This window comes from Helianthus annuus, chromosome 16 (assembly GCF_002127325.2).
Source record: "Helianthus annuus cultivar XRQ/B chromosome 16, HanXRQr2.0-SUNRISE, whole genome shotgun sequence".
Lineage (NCBI taxonomy): Eukaryota > Viridiplantae > Streptophyta > Magnoliopsida > Asterales > Asteraceae > Helianthus > Helianthus annuus.
Window position 1 is genome coordinate 18,594,211 of NC_035448.2, and position 21,604 is coordinate 18,615,814.

A 21,604-nucleotide genomic window follows, 5' to 3' on the forward strand; every position below is an offset into this window, starting at 1 on the left:
TGTCTTACAGCCGAAGCCCGGTAACAAATTTGCTAGGTTTGAGTTTCCCTGCACTTTCTCACACATACCAGTGGCTTTGCAACCCATTGGTGATCACTTTTTCCTTATTGCTACATACCAGGGACTTTTATACATACTTTAAAGGTTTATTCATACTCACTTTTACATGAACTCGCTCAACTTTTTGTTGATTTTTCAAATTACATGTATTTCAGGGAATTAGTGGATCTGGCACGGTATGCATCACGTCAAGCTGCGTAGGATTAATGATGTCATCCGAGTTTAGGAAGTGTGACCTTTGCCTGGACGGGTCACAAGTCTTAAACTGTGTTTTTAATTCATGTCTTTCATTATGTCGTTGAACATGTTTTCTTTATGTCATGGTTGTATTCGGTTTTAGGTGTCGACTTTTAAAAACAATGTTGTTGTGTTTTACTTTTGAAAACTTGATGAATGGATGAACATCATGGTTTTATTTTCATATAGCATTATTATGATAATTGCTATGGTATTAAGAAGTCACACCAAATAAACCCACGCTTCCGCAAAAGCCAGGGTGTGACACAATTCCTTGATGGAAAAAAAAATAAGATACCATTTCCTTGCTTCTGTTCTTCAAAACTGCAATGATAATGTGTTGAGACGGATGAATGAAATAGGTATACCACCTGCTTGTTACACAAATCAGACATCCGCACTGTTCAGAATTCTACACAAAAGATTTGGAAATCCGAATCAAACTGCAATTGAAGATGCCAAATCATATCTACATAAAAACAAATTAATAAAGCATTAGGAAAAATAGAACAGGATGTATAACGCAATAGAATATATAATGCAATAAATGAAAAAAACTTACTTGTTTGATTTATAAGTAGCATCAAAACCAACTATGTCACCAAACACTGTATAATTTGTTTTTGATTGCTCATCAGCCCAGAAAAGTCCTTTCAATCTTCTATCTTCACCAATAACATAATCACATGTGAAACCAGGACAACATTCTTTCTTCCTAATAAGACGCCTAACTACCATTTCTGCAGCATACTCTCCTATGTAAAGATTCAAATCCCTTCTATAGTTCTTACAATCAACTTTACTAGTACCAATTTCACCAAAACCACCATACATTGTTTTCATAATATTGAATGCTTTAACAGGTCCAATATTGATTGCAGACAATCCAGATATAAAACTCTCTTTAACATAATCAATACTTCTGGCAGCCGGCAAGAAATGAATATCTTCATCTTCAACAAAGATATGATTATATTGTTCTTCAAAGTAGTAGATTTTAAACATATTATTGTTCTCTAATATTAATTTCACATGAGCATTGCATCCAACTCTTTTTAAACCTCTATTACGTCTAACAATCTTTTTACTATTCTCATCAACTGAACCAGAATCTATTTCTTTGCTAACATGAAATCCTTCTTTTGAGCAGACAATATATTTTATTTTGACTAAACCACCAACATTTTTCCAAGAGGTATTTTTTCTTGCAGAAAAACCTGCAGCAAGTGCATATCTCTGATAAAACGCAAAAGCATCATCAAATGATTTAAAATACATTCCAACAGCAGGTGTAATGGATCCACTGACTTTAGTTTGAAAAACTTTCTTCCACTGTTTAAGCATACACATTCCTCCCACTTGGAAATGTGATCTGAAACAATTAACAAATAACTATAAAACGCAATACCTCTTATATAATAATGTTTTTAGTATTAAATCTAAAAATATGTTAATAAAAATTTAAAAATACAAACCTTTAAAGTTTGTATATGAACTAATATTTATAAAACGCAATACGTTCAGTAAAACGCATCCAAATGATGAACAAACAAAACAATGTATGAAACGAACAAAACTCTAAAATTGAAACAACAATGACAGTTATTGCTTTATATTACATCAATTTTAAATTTAAAAGTTTGTATGGATAAAACGCAACTCTTCACTAAAACGCAATAAAATGATGAAGAAACAAAACGAACAAATTATGTTAAATTATACAACAATAACAATTAAACTTATGAAAAATCAAATATTAATAACAGAAAGACGAATTATAAAACGTAAAACAATGAATTTCGGAAAAAATAACAAAAATTTACTCAAAATTAAAGCTAAACTTACCAACAGAGTCTGAAGAAGACATTGAGGTTATCGAAGAAGACGTTGAGGTTATCGAATTGACGAACGAAACAAGATTATTGCTTGAAAAAAGGTGAATTGGCGATCGATTGCGATTTAGGGTTATAGAATCTTCAATTCTGTTATGAAAGTGATGAACTAAGAAGAGAGGTAACAGAATCTATAATCGAATTAGAACGAAGATATGATAATGTAAAAAGACGAAAAAGCCCACGCGTCCAAAATTTTAAAAAAGAAGATGAACGGCTAAGATTGCTTCCTATACTTCCTAGCCAAAATAAACTTCTTATTTGATCTTTTCCCTAATTAACAAACCGTCAACATGTACAAGAGTTGAAAGTTATTCTTTACATTAACGACTAAAGCTGGTTTATTAAAAAAAAGTGTATGTTGATAATACATGATTAAATTTTACATACCGGATCAGGATCTACTAGGAAGATTTTTTTCTGTAGGAATGTTAGGAAGGAGTCATATCCATTAATAAATGGCTAACATTAAATTGGTAGAATTGAACAAAAAAAAAAAGATGCGTGTGAGTTTGTTTAAGGGTATTCTAGTATTTCTCTCTCCCTCAATTTCTCTATGTTTTTAAAATGTTAATAACTTATACATACGACATTATTTTTTTATAAAAATTGCACCATAAATTTCATCTTTAAAATGACTATAATATTGCTATACTTTTGAAAAAGAAAATTCGAAAACCCAGATGCGTAAAACGCAATGGAGACAAAACACAACAAAATGACTTTTCTCTAAAATGCAATGGGCAAAAACACAAAAGAAAGTATTTTTTTATAAAGCGTAATAAACTAAAAACACAAAAGAAAGTGTTATTTCTAAAACGTAATGGCCCAAAAACACAAAAGAAAGTGTTCTTTGTAAAACTCAATGGACAAAAAACACAAAATAAAGTGTTCTTTCTAAAACGCAATGGAATAAAAACATAAAAAATGTGTTTTTCATTGCGTTATAAAACACAGTGGAAATAAAACACAATAAAATGTTCAGCCTATTGTGTTTTTAACATGCCCAATTTATTGTGTTACAAATTGACATAAACATGCAAACTCTGTTTGATAAAGTTGATGATGCTAGCTGCTCCAAACATTTGATGATGCCCAATTTATTTGAAGTGAAAACACAATTGCATTTTAGAAATTTACTAGCAAACCTGCAAACTTTGTTTGATAAAGTTGTGTATAAGATCAATTAAATCCAAGCTAGATGCTCCAAACAGTTGATGATAGACATATATTTAATTGTATAATACATGTGATCAGTTATCACTCGTCACCTTTTAAAATGATTAAGGGGCTATTTGACAACATTTAATTTTTTTTTTTTGAAAGGTAAATTTCATTAGAACCTTTAAATGGTTAAGTGCTAAATTAGTAAGAGGTCTGAACCATTAGATCATATGTAATGGGGCTTTATAAGGGCATGAAAGATTTTGATAATGCCCTTACACCATTACTCATGGGCATTATAGGGGCATGAAGAGTGAGGGGCATTTCTATAATAATGCCCAAAGAGAAGAAAAATAATGGAAAGTAATAAATGAAATGGGCATTAACCATTACACCTTTTTTAAAAGGGCATTATGATGATGATGTGGTGAAAAATACCCCTTAGTGGGCATTAACCATTACCTATGGTCTTAAGGAGCTGCTTGGTAGCCTCTTAATGATCTTAATGACCATTCAGATGTTGCCTTTTAATGGTTTAAAACCTCTGAATGAATAAGAGGTAACCTCAAGTCTGAATGGTTAAGAGGTAACCTTTGAATGGTAAATCATCACAAGTCACATTCTTATACCTTCTCATTGGTAAAATTTTTAATGGTTCCATTAAGAGGTAGCCTCTTAATGACTATTCAGAGGCTACCAAACAACCCCTAAATGCTGAACCAGTAAAAGGTCTGAATCATTAAGAGCCTGTATAATGCTTAGCCGTTCAGAGGCAAATGTCTGACCAATTCAGATTAGAGGTGTTAACCATTCAGACTCTGTATAGATCTTAACCATTCAGAGGCAAATTTCTGAACCATTCAGACATCTGCTCGTAAAACAAACAGTCTTATCTGAACCATTAAGCGCTGAACTAATAAGAGGTCTGAACCATTAAGAGCCTCATTAAGAGGTAAACAAACAACCCCTAAATCTTAGTGGGAAATAGTAATATACCTTGATTAACAAACAATACTAGTGTATTTTCATCATCAAATCTTGATAATACAAATCGGTCCAACATCAGTTGTGTTTTATAACTTCAAATGATACTTAGATAAGTTAACTTGGTGTTTAAATATCATCAATTTTAATTTTAATTTATAGAAAAAATATTTTTGAAAAAGGGTAACTAATTAACGTGTGCCTCAAGTTTGAGAATATATCTATAGAGATTTAAACTACCAAAAAAATATACATAAACACAAAAAATGGACCCTATAATACTTGTGTCAGCAAGTACAAATTTGGTGTTGACCAAAACTAAAAAGAGTTAAAAATGTGAATGGCAATGCATGAATCATTGCAAATATTAATCTGTGAATAATATTCACACATAGAGTGAAAAACTGGACTGTACGGAAAACATGACAGATCAAAAATTAGTATAAATGTACAATCTTAACTCACCCTTGATTCTTCCTTCTCTATTCAACTTGATTTCCCACTAAATTTCATTCCATATATATTATCCACTAAATCATTTCTTGTTTCCACTTTGATCATTTGAAGATGTTTTAGAATTTAGATCTAGTTATTTGTGTTTTCTATCTTGATTGTTGCTTGAAAGACGAAAAATGGATATCGATACTCTGAGAACCCTCGTTGGAATACTCGGTTTGTTCGGACGATTATTTTTGTTTTTTGAAACATTTGATTTTGTTGGTGCATAGTTTTTTACAAGTATGTGGTAAAAAAAATAAACAGATGAATTCATGTAGCTTTTGTCTAACTTGTTCGTGTTTTGTGTATGCAGGAAACATCATTTCGCTTATTCTCTTTCTCTCCCCCTGGTAATTTCTTAATCTCTTTTATTAAAGCTTTACTTTTTTTAACGACTAACTCATACACTCACTAATCCTACTCTTAAATCTACATATTTGTCTACCATGAGATTAGAACTCTCAACAGCTAAACATTTCTTATACACCTTGATACCGCTAGGCTATAAGTGGTTTACTACTAAAGCTTTACTTGTTTTCTATGTTTTATTTTTGTTGTTTTCAAATAAAAACATTGTATTGTTTTCTTTTTAAAACGTCTCTGTAGCTCATGCACTGATAAACTCAAGAACTAGTCAGATAAAAATAGGTCAAATTAAAATATGTCAGGTAAAAACAATTATATTAATCATGGCGTTAGTGAAACATTTTCCAACGCCTACTAATATGCAAAATACAAAATTATAAGGGTGAAGGGAGTGGTGCGGGAAACCATTCGGCAAAGGTGTTTGCCGCGCGGCAACACCGCCGCCGGCCACCTTTGCCGCTTGGCAAACCAAACAACTCGGTATACCTTTGCCGAGTGACCAAAGAAGAGAGAGAGGGGGGCAATAATGATTGGAGCATGTTTTTCCGTGCTACGGCGACTGGTGGCGGTGGTTTCCGGTGGCGGTGGTGGTGTTGCTACGGCGGTGGTGAACAGGAGGTGGTGGAACCGGTGGTGATGAACAGGAGGTGGTGGTGGTGAACAGGAGGTGGGGAACCGGTGGTGGTGAACAGGGGGTGGTGGTGGCGAGTGGTGATGGAGGTGGAACCGGTGGTTGTGGAGGTGATAAGGGTGGGTTGATTTTGAGGGTGGTGGTGGTGGTGGAACCGGTGGTGGTGGTGGTGGTGGTGGTGGTGAAGGGGTGTTTAAAGATAAAACAATAAAAAAAAGAATAAAAAAAGTTTGCCACTTTCAAGTGTCTACACCACTGCCAACACTTTTCACCAAATTTTAAACTCTTCACACTTGCTGACATGGCACAGTCTGATTGGTCCATTTTAAAGTTTGCCACTTTCACCTGTTTAACCACTCGCTTCACCCTAAAAGCTTACTCTTGAAATTATATAAGTTAATGATGTATTATTGTTTAGGAGTATTTAAATAATAAAATAATTGTCGGATGTATTATAAGTAAATATGATACATTAGTCGTATTTTTCGTATTATGAATTTACATCGAGATAGTTGTTAAACGGGCTACAAACTTTTTGTTTTCTTAACGCCTTGCTAAAAACTAGGTCTCCACTAAGAAATTATCAAGTTCTGAATAATGTTTTTTATTTAAAGTAGAGTAAACTGCCATTTTGGTCCCTAGCCAGTTTTGCCACTTTAGTCCAAATCTCAAACTTATTACATCTGGGTCTCTGTGGTTTGCATTTTGTTGCCATTTTAGTCCAAAATCCAAAAACCCTCCATTTTGACTGTTGAAAACTGGTTATTTTGTCCTTTAGTGCAGGGGCATTTTGGTCCATATTAATTTATTATAACATTTCAATAATTAATAACATCATCTTCAAAACATTATCAAACATCATCATCAAAACCAAGAAAATCCAGAAAATCAAGAACATCTTCAAGAAAATAAAGAACCCAGAAAATCATCATCTTCAAGAACATCATCAAAACCCAGACATGGTTCATCTTCAAACATCATTATCAAAACCCAGAAAAATTACAAAAATCAACAAATGATTTCTGAACAATTTGCTTGTTGAATCCATTGCTAATCGAGTCATCATCAAAACCCAGCAAATTTATTACTTTCTCACACATATGAACACTATTAAACAAAACCCAGAAAAATTACAAAAATCAACAAACGATTACAAATCCGATTTCTGAACATCCATTGTATTTGTGAACATCATCAAAACCCAGAGATTCAGATTCAAGTAACCACTAGATTCAAGTAACAAAAACCAATCCAAAAACACAAGATAAATTACCTAATGTAACTTGAATCTGATTCGATTTCTGAACAATAACACTCTTTATCTTCAAACCCAGTACCCTCATCACCATCTCGCCAAGCACCACCACCTGCCACCACCACCACCCCCCTCTCGCCGCCAAGCACCACCACCACCGCCGCCGTTCTTGGCGTTGTCGGAGACGGCACCTTCGTCTGACGCCGCTGTCGTGCCCATCTCTCTCCTCCGATTACTCTCTCTCTCTCCTCTCTCTCCTCCCTGATTTCGTTACCGCCCCCATCTACCACCACCGTCCCCAGAAACCATCATCATCAACCATCAAACACCACCCCACTCCACCACCTCCGGCGACCACCACCTCCATCAGTATACCAAAATCACTGACCAACCTAGAGGATCGCACACACACTCACACTGTCACACACACAGTGCAACAAAGAAACAAAAATGAGCAAGAAAATGGTACTGCTGTCACCACCCACCAACAAAACGACGTCGTCATCATCACCACCACCACCGGCGGCGGCGGTGGCAGAACAACAGTGGCGGAGTTGGGAGCAACTATTTAGGGTTTTGATGTAATTGGGATATGGGGTATTTGATCTGGGTTGGGTTTTAATAAGAGAGAGAGAGAGAGAAAGAGAGAGCTGATTATATATATATATATATATATATATATATATATATATTAATTTTTGAATTAAGAAAATGTTAAATGAAAAATTAAATGACCAAAATGCCCCTGCACTACAGGACAAAATAAGAGGTTGCAACAGTCAAAAAAATAGGGTTTTTGGATTTTGGACTAAAATGGCAACAAAATGCAAACCACAGGGACACAGATGTAATAAGTTTGAGATTTGGACTAAAGTGGCAAAACTGGCCAAACCACAGGGACCAAAATGGCAGTTTACTCTTTAAAGTATAATTTTATGTTTCTTTTATACTTCAAACACAACATTTTATATAAGTTTGAACACATCACTGTGATAAGTTTGTTTTTATCAACATTTCTATATAAAAGTTTAGCATTCATTGGGACGTTATAATAAAACTAAATTAAATAGATTTTAATTATTTAAACTATGACCGATAACACTTATAAATTTTACTTCGTTTGCCAATACTAGTATTACTTCTATATGATAACCAACTTCTTTTGTTACTTTCATTTAAGTTGTTTCAATACCATTTCAACATTTTGTTGTGATAAAAAAAAAATAGTCAATTCTTCATTAGAGCATAAAAGTTAGGGATGTTTGGTATCCTTATAATAATTCTATTAAGATGTTACTTTTGAATCGGTCAGAGAGAGGGGTAGAGTGTGTTTGTTCTCTTAAAAAAGACATTTTTAATAGTTCATAAAGTCTTTTAATGAGTAAGTTTTAAAAACATTTTGATTTGGAGGCTACATCTTAACCAGTTAGACGTCTTAATATAGCTCAGCACAAAGTTACCGAAAGACCCTTATTATTTTATTGTTAGTCAAGATGCACTTAATAATTTTTAAGCTGCAAATAAATTAACTTTATATTTCTGTAACTACATTTGCCCCCTTATATATTAAATAGAAGCCACCAAGTCCAAAAGCCCCTCTTCCTATTTGCTTTTCATCAATTTATAATGCATGTGTGTAAATAACAAGATGATATCAAGTATCTTACACATTTTTCTGATAATATTAAACCAAACAAAAAGGGGCTATATATACAGCCAAAGAAACGAAATAACAACTGACTCCATAATTCCATGACTCAACTACTGCCTACAAACTAGGAAACAGGACGCACTACTCCGTACTAAATAAAAACAATGAACACACGTGCATAGACTTTATCAACCTATGCAGACTTGACCTACTTAAACATGACCTGGACTAAAAAGCCCTTTATTGACCTGACCCAAATAAAAGACCCAACAACAGCCCATAACCAGCTGATCCACTTCATATCCTTCCCTAAACTGAGGATGGACTTTCTTCAGTTTACACCTTCTATGTCACGAACACCCATCAGACTCCTCATGCGCTCAAACACTTCAAGCTTCACAGGTTTTGTCATTACATCAGCTACTTGATCCTTTGTAGAACAATACACCAGCTCCAAATTGCCTCGATTCACCTGATCTCGAAGATAATGAAAGCGTACCTCGATGTGTTTAGTTTGACGATGCATGACTGGATTCTTTGACAGCTTTATCGAAGAACTGTTGTCACATTGTATCTCCACAGCACCAACTGACATACCAAACAACTCTTCCATCAAACCCTTAAGCCAAACGCTGTGACATGCACACTTAGCCGCTGCCACGTACTCCGCTTCAGTAGAAGAAAGAGTAACAATCTCTTGTTTTCGTGAGCTCCAACATATAGCTGCATTGCTAAGAATACAAACATAACCTGAAGTGCACATTCTGTCTTCGGTATCCCTTGCATAATCATTATCTGTAAAGACTTGCAGCTCCTTTGTAATGTTTCTCTCATATAAAAGTCCAAAAGTATATGTCCCTTTCACATACCTCAATATCCGTTTGGCTAGTTGCATGTGTTCTTCCTTTGGTTCTGACATGAATCTTGAAATAAAGCTGACCCCATACATTAAATCAGGTCTTGTCACAGTCAAGTACATAAGACTGCCTACAAGTCTTTTATATTCTGTGTCATTCACTTTGGCTCCTTTCCCAGCTTTTGTCACCATCACACCTGGTACAATTGGATTGTTTACAGCATTACATTCCCAATCTTTCCAAAATCTCTTTAGCATACTTCTTCTGACACATCCCTATTCCTCCTTTATATTGTGTGATTTCCACTCCCAAAAAATATTTCATCCTTCCCAAGTCAGTCATTTCAAACTCCTGCATCATTGACTTCTTAAAACCTTCGCATAACATCTGATCATTCCCCATATATATTAGATCATCTACATAAAGACTCACTATCACTATCTTGTTCCACACCTTCTTGATAAATAGAGTATGATCAAAGTTGCTTCTTTTAAATCCCTCTTTCAGAAAGTAGCTCTCTATTCTCTTGAACCAAGCTCTTGGAGCTTGTTTTAAGCCATAAAGAGCTCGTTTTAACTTATACACCTATTCTTTATCTCCCTTCTTTTCGAAACCTTGTAGTTGAGTAACAAATACATTTTCCTTAAGCTCACCATGAAGAAATGCACTTTTGACATCAAGTTGGTAGACTACCCAACTTTTTTGTGCTGCCAATGCCAACAAAGTACGTATAGTGCAACTGGAGCGAACACCTCTTCATAATCGACCCCTTTTCTCTGCGCATAACCCTTTACCACTAGCCTTGCTTTATACTTATCTACCTGTCCTCTTTCATTCAATTTAGTTTTGTATACCCATTTAACCCCAATCGGCTTTACTCCATTCGGTGCTTTAACCAATTCCCAGGTCTGATTTCGTTCTATGGAGTCTATCTCACACTCCATTGCCTTCTTCCACTTGTCTTCCTTAATCGCCTCTTCAAAACTGGTAGGATCTCCAAATGAACTAAACATCACAAATTCAGTTCCTTCTTCGTCTGATAATCCTTCCCCAGTCTGGTAATCATCCATCCAAACTGGAGCAGACCTAGTTCTTCGAGATATCGTCCCTACTTCCAAGTGAGAGAGCCCTTCTTCATTCCCTTCTCCATTCGCTTGAGGGGTTTGTTGTTGATGCATACCGTCACCACCTTGATCTTGGTTAACAACTTCTTCTCGTGGTTGGTCAACTATTGTGTCACTTTCTTGCATTGCTTCACTATCAGGAATTAACAACTCTGTTGAGCCAAAATCAGTCTTCTTCCATTCCCATTTTTCACTTTCCAGAAACGTAACATCTTTACTAATAATAACCTTCCATTTGACAGGATCATACATGCGGTATGCCTTTGATTCATTACTTGTTCCCACAAAAATGCACTTGTGACTTTGATGATCTAACTTGGACGTGGGTTGAGCTGGAATGTGGACATACCCAATGCATCCAAAGACCTTGAAATAGTCTACACTGGGTTTACGTTCAGACTAGACCTCCTCTGGTACCTTGTCCGCTAGTGTTGTTGTCACACAACGATTCAAAATGTGGCATGCCCATGAAGTTGCTTCGGCCCAGAACCACTTGCGCATGTTCTTTTCAATTAAAAGACATCTAGCCATATTCATTAGAGTTTTGTTACGCCTTTCTGCCACACCATTTTGTTGTGGAGTGTAGGCGGTGGTTAGTTGTCTTTTGATACCATTCCCTTCACAAAAGTTGTAAAATTCTTTAGAGGTGAACTCTCCACCCCTGTCACTTCTTAGGCCTTTGATGGTGACTCCACCTTCATTTTCAACCACGTTTGAAAGTATCCAAGGCCTCACTCTTGTGTAATAAGAAAAATACCCATCCCTTTCTAGAAAAATCATCAATTATGACCATTACATACCTTTTTCCACTTTGAGAGGCTGGTTCAATAGGGCCACATAAGTCTGTATGCAACAACTCCAACTTCTTTGTTGCTCTCCATATGCTTTGCTTTGGAATGGCCTCCCTTTGTTGTTTTCCCATGTTACAAACTTCATATTCCTTGCTTTGTTCTGCTACCGAAGGAAGTCCCTTCACCATCCTTCTGAATTGCATTGTCCGAATAGACTTGTTACTTACATGACCGAACCTCCTATGCCAGATCTGCCCATTTCTCTCCTCAGTCACCTTTAGACAATTGCTATCAGCAGCAGGCCTAGCAATTGCTTTTACCAAAAAAATTCTATTTCTGGTCATTTTAGAGGTGATTATTGTGCCTCTTTGAGGGTGAAAAATCTTACATTCACCTTTCTTGATGAAAACAGTCAAATCCTTCTCCTGTAATTGCCCCAAACTCAGCAGGCTTGAGGTGAGATCAGGAACAAAATACACCCGGGTCACAACCTGAATGGTGCCTTCCACTTCCAGTACATCTCCTATTCCCTTAACATGCAACCTCGTGTCATTACCCAACTTGACAGTATGTGTGAAGCTTTCATCTAGATTGACAAACCATTCCTTGGACCCAGTCATGTGATTCGAGCAGGCTGAGTCCAGAAACCAGTACCCACTCTTAGGCTCCTTGGACACATCAACATGAGCCATGAGAAGAAGATCTTCCCCCTCGTCAAATTCAGCATAGTTAACGGTTTTATCTCCGTGAGAGCATTCATACGCAAAATGCCCCAATTTGTGGCATCGATAACACTCCATAGTGGACTTGTCAAACTCACCTCGACCTCGTCCACGACCTCTTCCTCGTCCTCGTGGAGATCTGCCTCGATCACGTCCTCTTCCACCTAATGATTCATACTCAGCCTTCAACACTTGGTCTTCAGAACCTGCTTGTCTATGGTCTGATAGAGATAATTTTTGGCCTTCAAATCTTTGAGCTTCATCCTTTCTAGGTTTGTTCTCTGTGTGGGCGTTAGTTGCTCTCCGGCTTGAGGCTCCTGAAACCCTAGCTCAATCACATCCCAGAATTCTTTGGACCGTAGGAGCGTCTCCATCACCATACACCAATGACCGTAGTCGCCATCGAATCTTGGAACACTAGGCACTTGGAAAGTAGCATGTTCATCTCCCATGATGCTATTTTCTTTCTCTCACAATACTCTCCCAGATTTGTGCTCTGATACCACTTGTAAATAACAAGATGATATCAAGTATCTCACACAATTTTCTGATAATATTAAACCAAACGAAAAGGGGCTATATATACCCTTACAGCCAAAGAAACGAAATAACAACTGACTCCATGACTCAACTACTGCCTACAAACTAGGAAACAGGACGCACTACCGTACTAAATAAAAACAATAAACACACGTGCATAGACTTTATCAACCTATGCAGACTTGACCTACTTAAACATGACCTGGACTAAAAAGCCCTTTATTGAACTGACCCAAATAAAAGACCCAACAACAGCCCATAACCAGCTGATCCACTTCAATGTGAACAAAGTTTTAATTACTATAAATTTGGTGTGATTTGAAATCAAAATATTACAGGCCAACATTTTCTAAGATTATGAAAGCAAAATCAGTTCAAGCTTTCAAGCCCGATCCATACGTCGCCACGATTCTAAATTGCGCAGTGTGGATGTTCTACGGTCTTCCTATCGTCCATCCAGACAGTCTTTTGGTCGTCACGATCAATGGTGCTGGACTCGTCATTGAAATCGTCTTCATCACAATCTTCTTCACATATTCTACTTGGGGTGGTCGAGTACGCTCACGATCATCCACTACATATCTTATACGCTTACTTTTAATCACTTATATCTAAACTAAACTTATAAAAATGCAGAAAAAGATCCTAATCATTCTCTTTATTGAAGCCATTTTCGTAGCTCTCCTAGTTGTAGTCACATTAATGTGCTTTGACACCTACAAGGATAGATCTATGGTCGTTGGGATGGTCGCCATCTTCTTTAACATACTCATGTATGCAGCTCCGTTGACTGTCATGGTAAGCGCAACTGTTGACCCGACCCAAAATTGTATGTCAAGGAATCATGCTAGATAGATAAATGTTTTTTTTTTACTCTTTGAAACAGAGAATGGTGATCAAGACAAGAAGTGTCAAATACATGCCATTTAGTTTGTCACTTGCCAGCTTTGTCAACAGCATTGTATGGTGTGTTTACGCTCTCATGCCGTTAGATCCCTACATCTTGGTAACTTAATCTTTTTGTGTCGATTTTTATTTACACTAAACTTGTTTTATGACATTTTTCATGTTTTAAATAGGTTCCAAATGGTCTAGGATCATTATCAGCAATAGTTCAACTCATATTGTATGCAAACTACTACTGGACCACGAGGTGGGATGATGACGATGAAAATTTTGAGGTTCAAATGTCGTCAACGTCCAAGGCTTAAGCATCGATCCAGGGCGTATTTTTTTCGGTGATAACCGTAGGTGTTTACTGATTTATGAATCTAAATATGTTGTTTATGTGCCCCTACATAGAGTTGAAGGGGTTCTTTAAAAACTATTGAGAGGTCATGTTTTAAAAGGGCAAAAGAGGTTGAGTAAATCGGAAATAAAACAACACATTTTTTCTATCAAGGGTTTATATAGTTTGTGTAATTCATCATGTGTTATTATCTTGGGTCATGTTTCAAAAGGGTAAAAGAGGTTGATTATATCGGAAATAAAAGAACTTGTAATTTGTAAATAACACATGTACTAGTGCATTGATTACTTAATGAGACAATGGACTAGGCGGTTATGTATGAGGCCGTTTGGCAAGATTAAGTGTTGAACTAGTAAGAAGTCTAACCATTAAGTATTGAACCAGTAAGAGGTCTAAACCATTAAGAGCCAGTATAATACTTAACCGTTCAGGCAAATGTCAACCATTCAGACTCAGTATAATATGTTTAACCATTCAGAGGCATATGTCCGAATCATTTAGACATCTGCTCACAAAACAAACAGTCTGAACCATTAAGTGTTGAACTAATAAATAAGAGGTCTGAACCATTAAGAGCCTTGTTAAGAGCTAAATAAACAACCCCTTAATAAGACGTACAAGTGATCTATACAGTTCAGTTTTCAACATAATGCTGGATTCAGAAAATAACACCCCTCTAAGTATATATTACCAATAGGTTTTAATACTGAATCAAATATAAATACCAGCAAACAAAAACATAAAGCTTTACACAATACAAATACCCATGATATAACACAATTCCCATTTTAAGGAATCTGATAAATTTCTTACTTGATTTTTCCAAAGTAGCAAAACCGGGTCGAATTCGAATTTTCAACATTCAAATAGCAATGTACAATCTTCTCAACATAAGGTGGATTAGGCGTCTTTCATGGCCCGCGATACTTCCGGAAGCAAAGACAACCCTGAGCTTGGTCACCCGGGATCATACCTCCGCCTTTTGTTGTATCGATCGCCTCCAACATTCTGACAACCTCGTCCATTTCGGGTCGTTTGTCGGGATTCGCATCCCAACATTGTTTCATCACATTAGCAAGAGAACTCGGGCAACATCTAGGTATGTCGGGCCTTAGATTCTGCAGGTGCATTTACCATTCTTAGACCAACATCTTTATAAGACCCAAAAATGTCAGTTAAGTGATTGTACCTGACGAACGACAGCGGATGTTACTTCTGAGAAACTAAGGTCGGGGTATGGCATATCACAACAATAGATTTCCCACAAACAAATGCCGAAACTGTACACATCACACTTTCTATTATACGGGTTCCCATTCAGTACCTGTAAATTGTTTAACAAACCATCAAAAACATTATATTAATAGTTAAAAACAAGAAGAGCGAAATTTAACTGGTAGACTGGTTAACGAAAAATTCAAAAAAAAAAAAAGACAAAAAAAAAACCGGTTAAATAACTGAAAATAACCGGTTATTAACCGAACCAGTTAAAGTGATTAACCGGACCAGTTAAAGCAATAACAGGTTAAAGCATTAACCGGACAAAGTAAAAAAGCGAAATTAACCGCCATAACCGGTTAACCGTACCGATTATGGAAATTAACTGGTTTGTGCACCTCTAGTGCTCATTATATATAGAAAGAACGTTTCTGAGTCAAGCCTATCCTAGATCAACCTTTTTGACACATATTTGAACTGACCCGTTTCCAGGCCCACCCAGCTTGCCAAGGGTTTGAATTCATGGAAGATGGGAGAGCATACCTCAGGAGCCATATAGCCAAGGGTCCCAGTTTCACCAGTCATGTCATTCGGGTTAGATGCTTCAACACGAGCCACCCCAAAATCAGCAATTTTAACGGTTCTAGTTTTGTCCAACAGCATATTTTCGGTCTTCACATCTCTGTGCACAATCTTTTGGGAATGCAGGTAGCTTAACCTAGTCAAAGTCAACAAACACGGTCAAATAACCTAATTTCTAACTTCGTTTAAATTGAATTCTTCCAATATTAGTCAAATCTTATGCACCTACATTAATAATACTACAAACCGGAAGTCCGTATTAAAATTTGCAAGCAAACAACTCACAAATCTTGATTTTGAAAGCTAAAAGTACAATTAGGAAATAAAGATTTAGGATGGCATACCCTCTTGCAAGATCAAGTGCAATCTGGACCACTACTTTAAACGGCAGCTTTTTCCTCCGGTTTTTTATTAGGTAAGACTTCAAAGCACCTCCGGCAAGATATTCTACCACAACACAACATATGTTGCTTGGCAGTCCAATTTGACCAGTTTCGGTTTGTACTTGGAGCTCTGAAGAACCCATTGTTGCACCGATAAACTGCATTACATAATCATTGCAACACTCAGCATCAAATCGTCCACAACTATGTTATCGTCTTATCGACAACATAGAAGTTTGACTCCTGGTTTGACCAGAACTTCCCCTTTACGGTGGTGGCACATTAGCTCGATTTATGCAAATTCGAGTCTAAAAGCTACCCGATAAAGTGTGAATGATTATGTTGAAGATGAAAGTTTGTAAATGGTGAAATTATAACCTTTGTGACATTAGGATGATCAAGCTTATGCCACACCACCACTTCTTGCGTAAACGCCGCCCTCAATGACTGTATTTCCGCCTCTGACCGGTGGCCCTCTTCACCCCAGTCCAGCAGTTTAACTAATGACATTAAACAATAATCACACAAACAAATTTGTAACAACAACTATAAACTAATATCACACAAAGCAGAGTCAAATTCCTAACTTCATCAAATTCATAATAAAATAAGATCAGTCATAGTTACTACAATTAGGGCTGCAAACGAAAACGAACCAAATTTCGGCGAACAGTTCGTGAACCATTCGGCGGGAAGTTCGTTTGTGTTTGTTCGTTTATTAAAAAAACGAACACGAACAAGAAATTTCGTTTGTTTACTTAAATGAACAAACATGAACAGAGGCCGCATCTGTTCATTTATGTTAGTGAATGTTCAGTAACGTGTTTTTTTGTGTTCGATAGTTCATTAGTGTTTTTAGTTTATATATTTTATTTAAATACTTCAAATTTCCGAAATAAAATATTTGATAAGTGTCAGTGTATTATATATTATGTTCATGAACGCTTCATGAACGTCAGTTTATGCTCATTTGTGTTCATCAACATTCGTTTTTGTTCATTGCCTAAAATTAACAAACAAACACAAACGAACACGAACAAGTTCATTTCCTTAACAAATGAACACAAACACAAAATCTCGTTCGGTAAGTGTTCATGAAACAGTTCGTGAACACGTATATTTCTTAACAAACAAACAACTTGTTCGTATTCGTTTAGTTCGTTTCCAGCCCTAACTACAATCCAAAAAAAAAGTCAAATTAGGTCACGGATTTCACGTTGACCAAATTTCACTTTTCAATTTACATATTCACACAGATTCTACAACTACTTGCTAACGAAATTAAAGTCTAAATAATCAAAATTAATGTGAAAAAAACTGCAAATGTGCAACCCTAAGAGTCTAGTTTAAAGTCAAACTAAAAGTCAATATCAAATAATTAACAAAAAAACTAATAAATTGAGAAACCGGAGGCTGACCAGCGACATCAACGCCGTCGTAGATGCCACGGTGTACGGTGCCGAAAGTGCCACGTGCAAGAACACTTTTGATGATGAGGTTAGACGGATCGATCTCCCAATCCTGCCGCTTAATCGGCAGGGGTTTAGACGACGGTCTGGCGGCGGTAGCGGTGGTGGTGGTGGTGGTGACGTCAGTTTCCGGCAGCTTCTTTTTGTTGTTCTCCATAGTCCATACTCGATTAAGATGACGCTCAAGTTGTTCATCTAGAGCTTTGAGATCGATTTGATCTGCTCTTACAAATCCATCATTGTTGTTGTTATTATTGTTGTGATCACTCATGTTCTTGAATTGGTGATGACGGTGTTTACAAATTGTTGAAAAATGGTTGTGAAATTGGGGTTTTGTTGGTGATTTTGATTTTGTGTTGAGAGGACTCCATCCACAATTATTCTTTTTTTTAGGATATATGTATATATAATATACAGGTATACGTATAGATGTACGTATAGGTAGAATTCAATACTTGAAACTTGAAATGCTCATATTCACATGTGGCAAAATCTAAAGGGTCCCTATGTATTTTCTAATATGGGTTGAATTGTTTGGGTGAAATTAGTTTTTTATTAAGGTTATTATTAGTGTTACTATTATTGTTATTATAACTTTATAAAATACTGATATTTTGAATGGTTTGATGTCGTCTAGCATTTTCAAATTAGTACCGGCTATAATAACGTATATAAACATCCAAATCAAATTTTATGTCGTTTCCAGTGGCGGATCTAGAAAATAACTATAGGGGCAACGTTTAATTTTTTTTTACGTAATTCATACGATGGTTCGGTACGAGTCGAAATGGTTCGTGCCGAAATGGTACGAGTCGAAATCGTTTGTGTGTCGAAATGGTTAAGGTAAAAAAAACGGTTCGGGTTGAAACAGGACGGGTCGTAACGGTATGGGTCAAAACGATGTGCGTCGAAACATTTCAGGTCGAAAATAGTACGTGTCAAAATGGTGCACGTCGAATCCTAAAAGGTTAATCCTAATCCTAATCAATTCCAATTGCACATAATACCAATTGCACATAATAAGAGTTGCACATAACTAAATAAGCCCTAAATCCTAATAAAATCAATTTCACATGACTAAATAAGCCCTAAATCCTAATCAATTCCAATTTCCACATAATACCAACTAGTATTAATTCCCTGTGTTGCGACAGGGGCGTAAACAATGCCCAGTAGCACCACTGCTAATGACCAACAACACCAGAAAAACTCGTAAAAACAAAATAAATAAAAAGGAAAAAATAACACCGAATGAAAAGTAGACGTAAATTCTTGACCCACGCATGCCCGTTGCGGCGTGTTAATGTGAATAAATTAGACTGAAATATAAAACATATAAAAGAATAACTAAGTCGATCTAGGACCCTGCGTGTTACGACGAATATGTCAAACAGGGAAAAATAGAAGCATTGCGACGGGCCTGTTAAACGAGAAAAATAGGTGAAAAAAACGTTGAACCCGACATGCACGTTGCGGCGTGTTTACTGGCAAAATTTAGACAGAAACGTAAAATGAAAAATTTGCAAAAGATGAAAAGCATGTGGGATCAAAGTTGAAAATAAAAAAAAATGTTGGGGTTAAATTGAAAAAATAAAAAGTTTTGGGTTAAAAGTAAAAAAAATCAACGGGGTTAAAAGACTCACAAAGGAACATATATTTGGGTTTTGGGCTTAATCGTTAGACCGCGGGGTGTGGGCTTGGGTTGGAGGCGTGGGTAGCCAAGCAACACCAGCTTTTTTTTACCCGGGTTGGCGTTGGGCATGGCGTTGCCCCTTTGGCGTGGGCCCGGGGGGAGGGTGAGTTGGCTGGCTTTGGTTGGCTGGTCCAATATAGCTGGCTTTTGTTGGCTATTTTAATTAAAAGAAAAATCCACATGGATGGCCACGCCACACCATGCCCCCTCCACACCCCAGTTTTTTTGGGGTGGCCTGGTGAAGTCCACTTCCGCCACGTGTCGTGCAAAGCCCATCCCCCTCAATCCTCCCCACACCCAGCGGTCTTAGATGAGTTTTAGATATTGGGTATTATTTGGTATTAGATGTGGGCTTGTAATAATATTAAAGAGCAGTAACGTAAATTTTTTTAAGTGGTAACAAAATCAAAAAAATGTCAAAAAGAAACTTTTTACACTACCGACGAACGGTTAAGAGGTAGCGGAGGCTACCCCTTAATATAAGCTATGTCCGCCACTGGTCGTTTCACTATGTTAACTAAATATGCACGCAAAATAGGGGTGGTCTGACGTATGAGGAGGAAGGCATTAGTATGATGGTGGGTGGTGGTCTTACGACGTCAATGTTGTGTTTGGGATTTGGAGTTAACATGTTGTAGTATTTATTAGACCATATGTCTACTCTTGTTTTTTAAGTAATATTGTTAAAATTCAATTAAACCTAAAAGATATGAGAAATACATTCATAATAACTAGAAGTTACCTATTCATAAATCATAATAATAACTAATGAGTTGATGTCATGAATAAGGGACAAAAGTCTCTTTGGATTAGATCCAGGTTTAAAACCTGGGCAAGGTGTAATTTGGAGAGAAAAGATTGTATTTAATAAGTTGTTAAAAAAATATCATGAATAAATATATTAAAATGATTTAACTGAATGAATAATCTTCGTTTATGTCCATTGAGAAAAGTTAATATACTTAAGCATAATTGAATATGATTTTTTCTATATTTAGTTTAGAATTATTATAAACATGATTAAATATAAGCTAAAATAGTAAAATTATGCAAGTATCATTAACAGGTGATTAGTATATTTCACGATGCAAAAAACATTTTATCGACCAACTAAAATAAAACATCCTTGAAGAAGAAGTCATGAGCAACTAGTTTATGAATTCCGTATCGTACACATGTAAACATTGGTATATTTTTCCCTTTGTGGTCAAAGAGATTCTTCTTAAGTTCTTTTCATGTCGCTACATTTTCCTCAACCGATTCTTTGTTTGCGTGTGGTGAGTGAGATTCGAGATTCAACTTAAGTAGTACTTGTGTGCATATCTTTATAAACAAAACGTCTTATTATATGACAAATATAGTTGCCAAAATATAAATAAAAACATTATATCCTTTAATAATTACCAACAAATATACATATAAAATTGTTGGAATGGTTAAAATGGTATAACTTACTTAGTCTTCTTTTCTTTTCATAGGAGACTTCACACCTTGAAAATTTGTTGTTGGCTTAAGTTATTGTTCCCCTTTTTTACATATGGTTACATGTTCTATTACCCTCTCTAAATGAGTTTTAATGTCTTTTGTTGTTATGACAACTATGAATAGAACACGTGTCCTTAAATAGAAAAGAAATTGCAATAAAGCATTGAAACGCAAATATACAATCGGTGAAATGACAAAATGTTAATTATAAATGACAACGTGTAGAAAAAGTAGACATTGTAATCTAACGTAAAGTTTCAGTCTAGCAGCAAACACGCCAAACAAACTTGTTCCCATAACGCCCAATGCGGCTCACAAACACCTCTTTCACACTTAACATTAGTTCTTGTAGTAAACATGAATATAAATGATTAAATCATAAATATTGACCGGTTTAAAATCCATTTGAATTCGAAGACAAAACTCATTTGTATACTTCCTACACTATGCCGCCTTTTTAACTATATGATAAGATTTTTGCCATTTGTGTGTGAAATGTCGAAATGGGCCATGTGGGCACATGGGATTGCCTCTTGCCTGAAACCTAACGTGTGTTCCTGACCCACCTTGCTTCCAATCATCTTATCTTATTTAAATTATTTTTTCTCTAGTTTTCAAATAAAATAAAACTTTAAATATTCCCCTTTATGTTATCACTAATCATTTTAAATATTCTCCTTTATTTTTTATTAATAAGCTGTTACTAGAGTATATAATGTATTATTGGAGCACACATCATAATAACATATGCTT

General features: G+C 36.1%; 3 protein-coding genes across 3 annotated transcripts; 1 reads left to right on the forward strand and 2 right to left on the reverse strand.

The window, feature by feature from the left end:
* Positions 1–735: 735 nt before the first annotated feature.
* On the reverse strand, positions 736–1,647 carry LOC110919016 (protein FAR1-RELATED SEQUENCE 5-like). Its single transcript, XM_022163297.1, has 2 exons — positions 860–1,647; positions 736–766 (listed from the first exon to the last, which is right to left on the reverse strand). Exons 1-2 carry the CDS (start codon positions 1,645–1,647, stop codon positions 736–738), a joined length of 819 nt encoding a protein of 272 aa, XP_022018989.1.
* Positions 1,648–4,969: 3,322 nt separating this feature from the next.
* On the forward strand, positions 4,970–14,058 carry LOC110917698 (bidirectional sugar transporter SWEET5). The gene is made up of 6 exons (XM_022162157.2): positions 4,970–5,009; positions 5,149–5,185; positions 13,111–13,327; positions 13,409–13,570; positions 13,659–13,778; positions 13,852–14,058. Exons 1-6 carry the CDS (start codon positions 4,970–4,972, stop codon positions 13,981–13,983), a joined length of 708 nt encoding a protein of 235 aa, XP_022017849.1. The 3' UTR covers positions 13,984–14,058.
* Positions 14,059–14,583: 525 nt separating this feature from the next.
* Positions 14,584–18,054, reverse strand: LOC110918530 (serine/threonine-protein kinase STY13). The gene is made up of 6 exons (XM_022162834.2): positions 17,623–18,054; positions 16,583–16,704; positions 16,166–16,362; positions 15,783–15,957; positions 15,211–15,345; positions 14,584–15,139 (listed from the first exon to the last, which is right to left on the reverse strand). The coding sequence occupies exons 1-6, from the start codon at positions 17,942–17,944 to the stop codon at positions 14,933–14,935; spliced, it is 1,158 nt and encodes a 385-aa protein (XP_022018526.1). The 5' UTR covers positions 17,945–18,054; the 3' UTR covers positions 14,584–14,932.
* Positions 18,055–21,604: the final 3,550 nt, after the last annotated feature.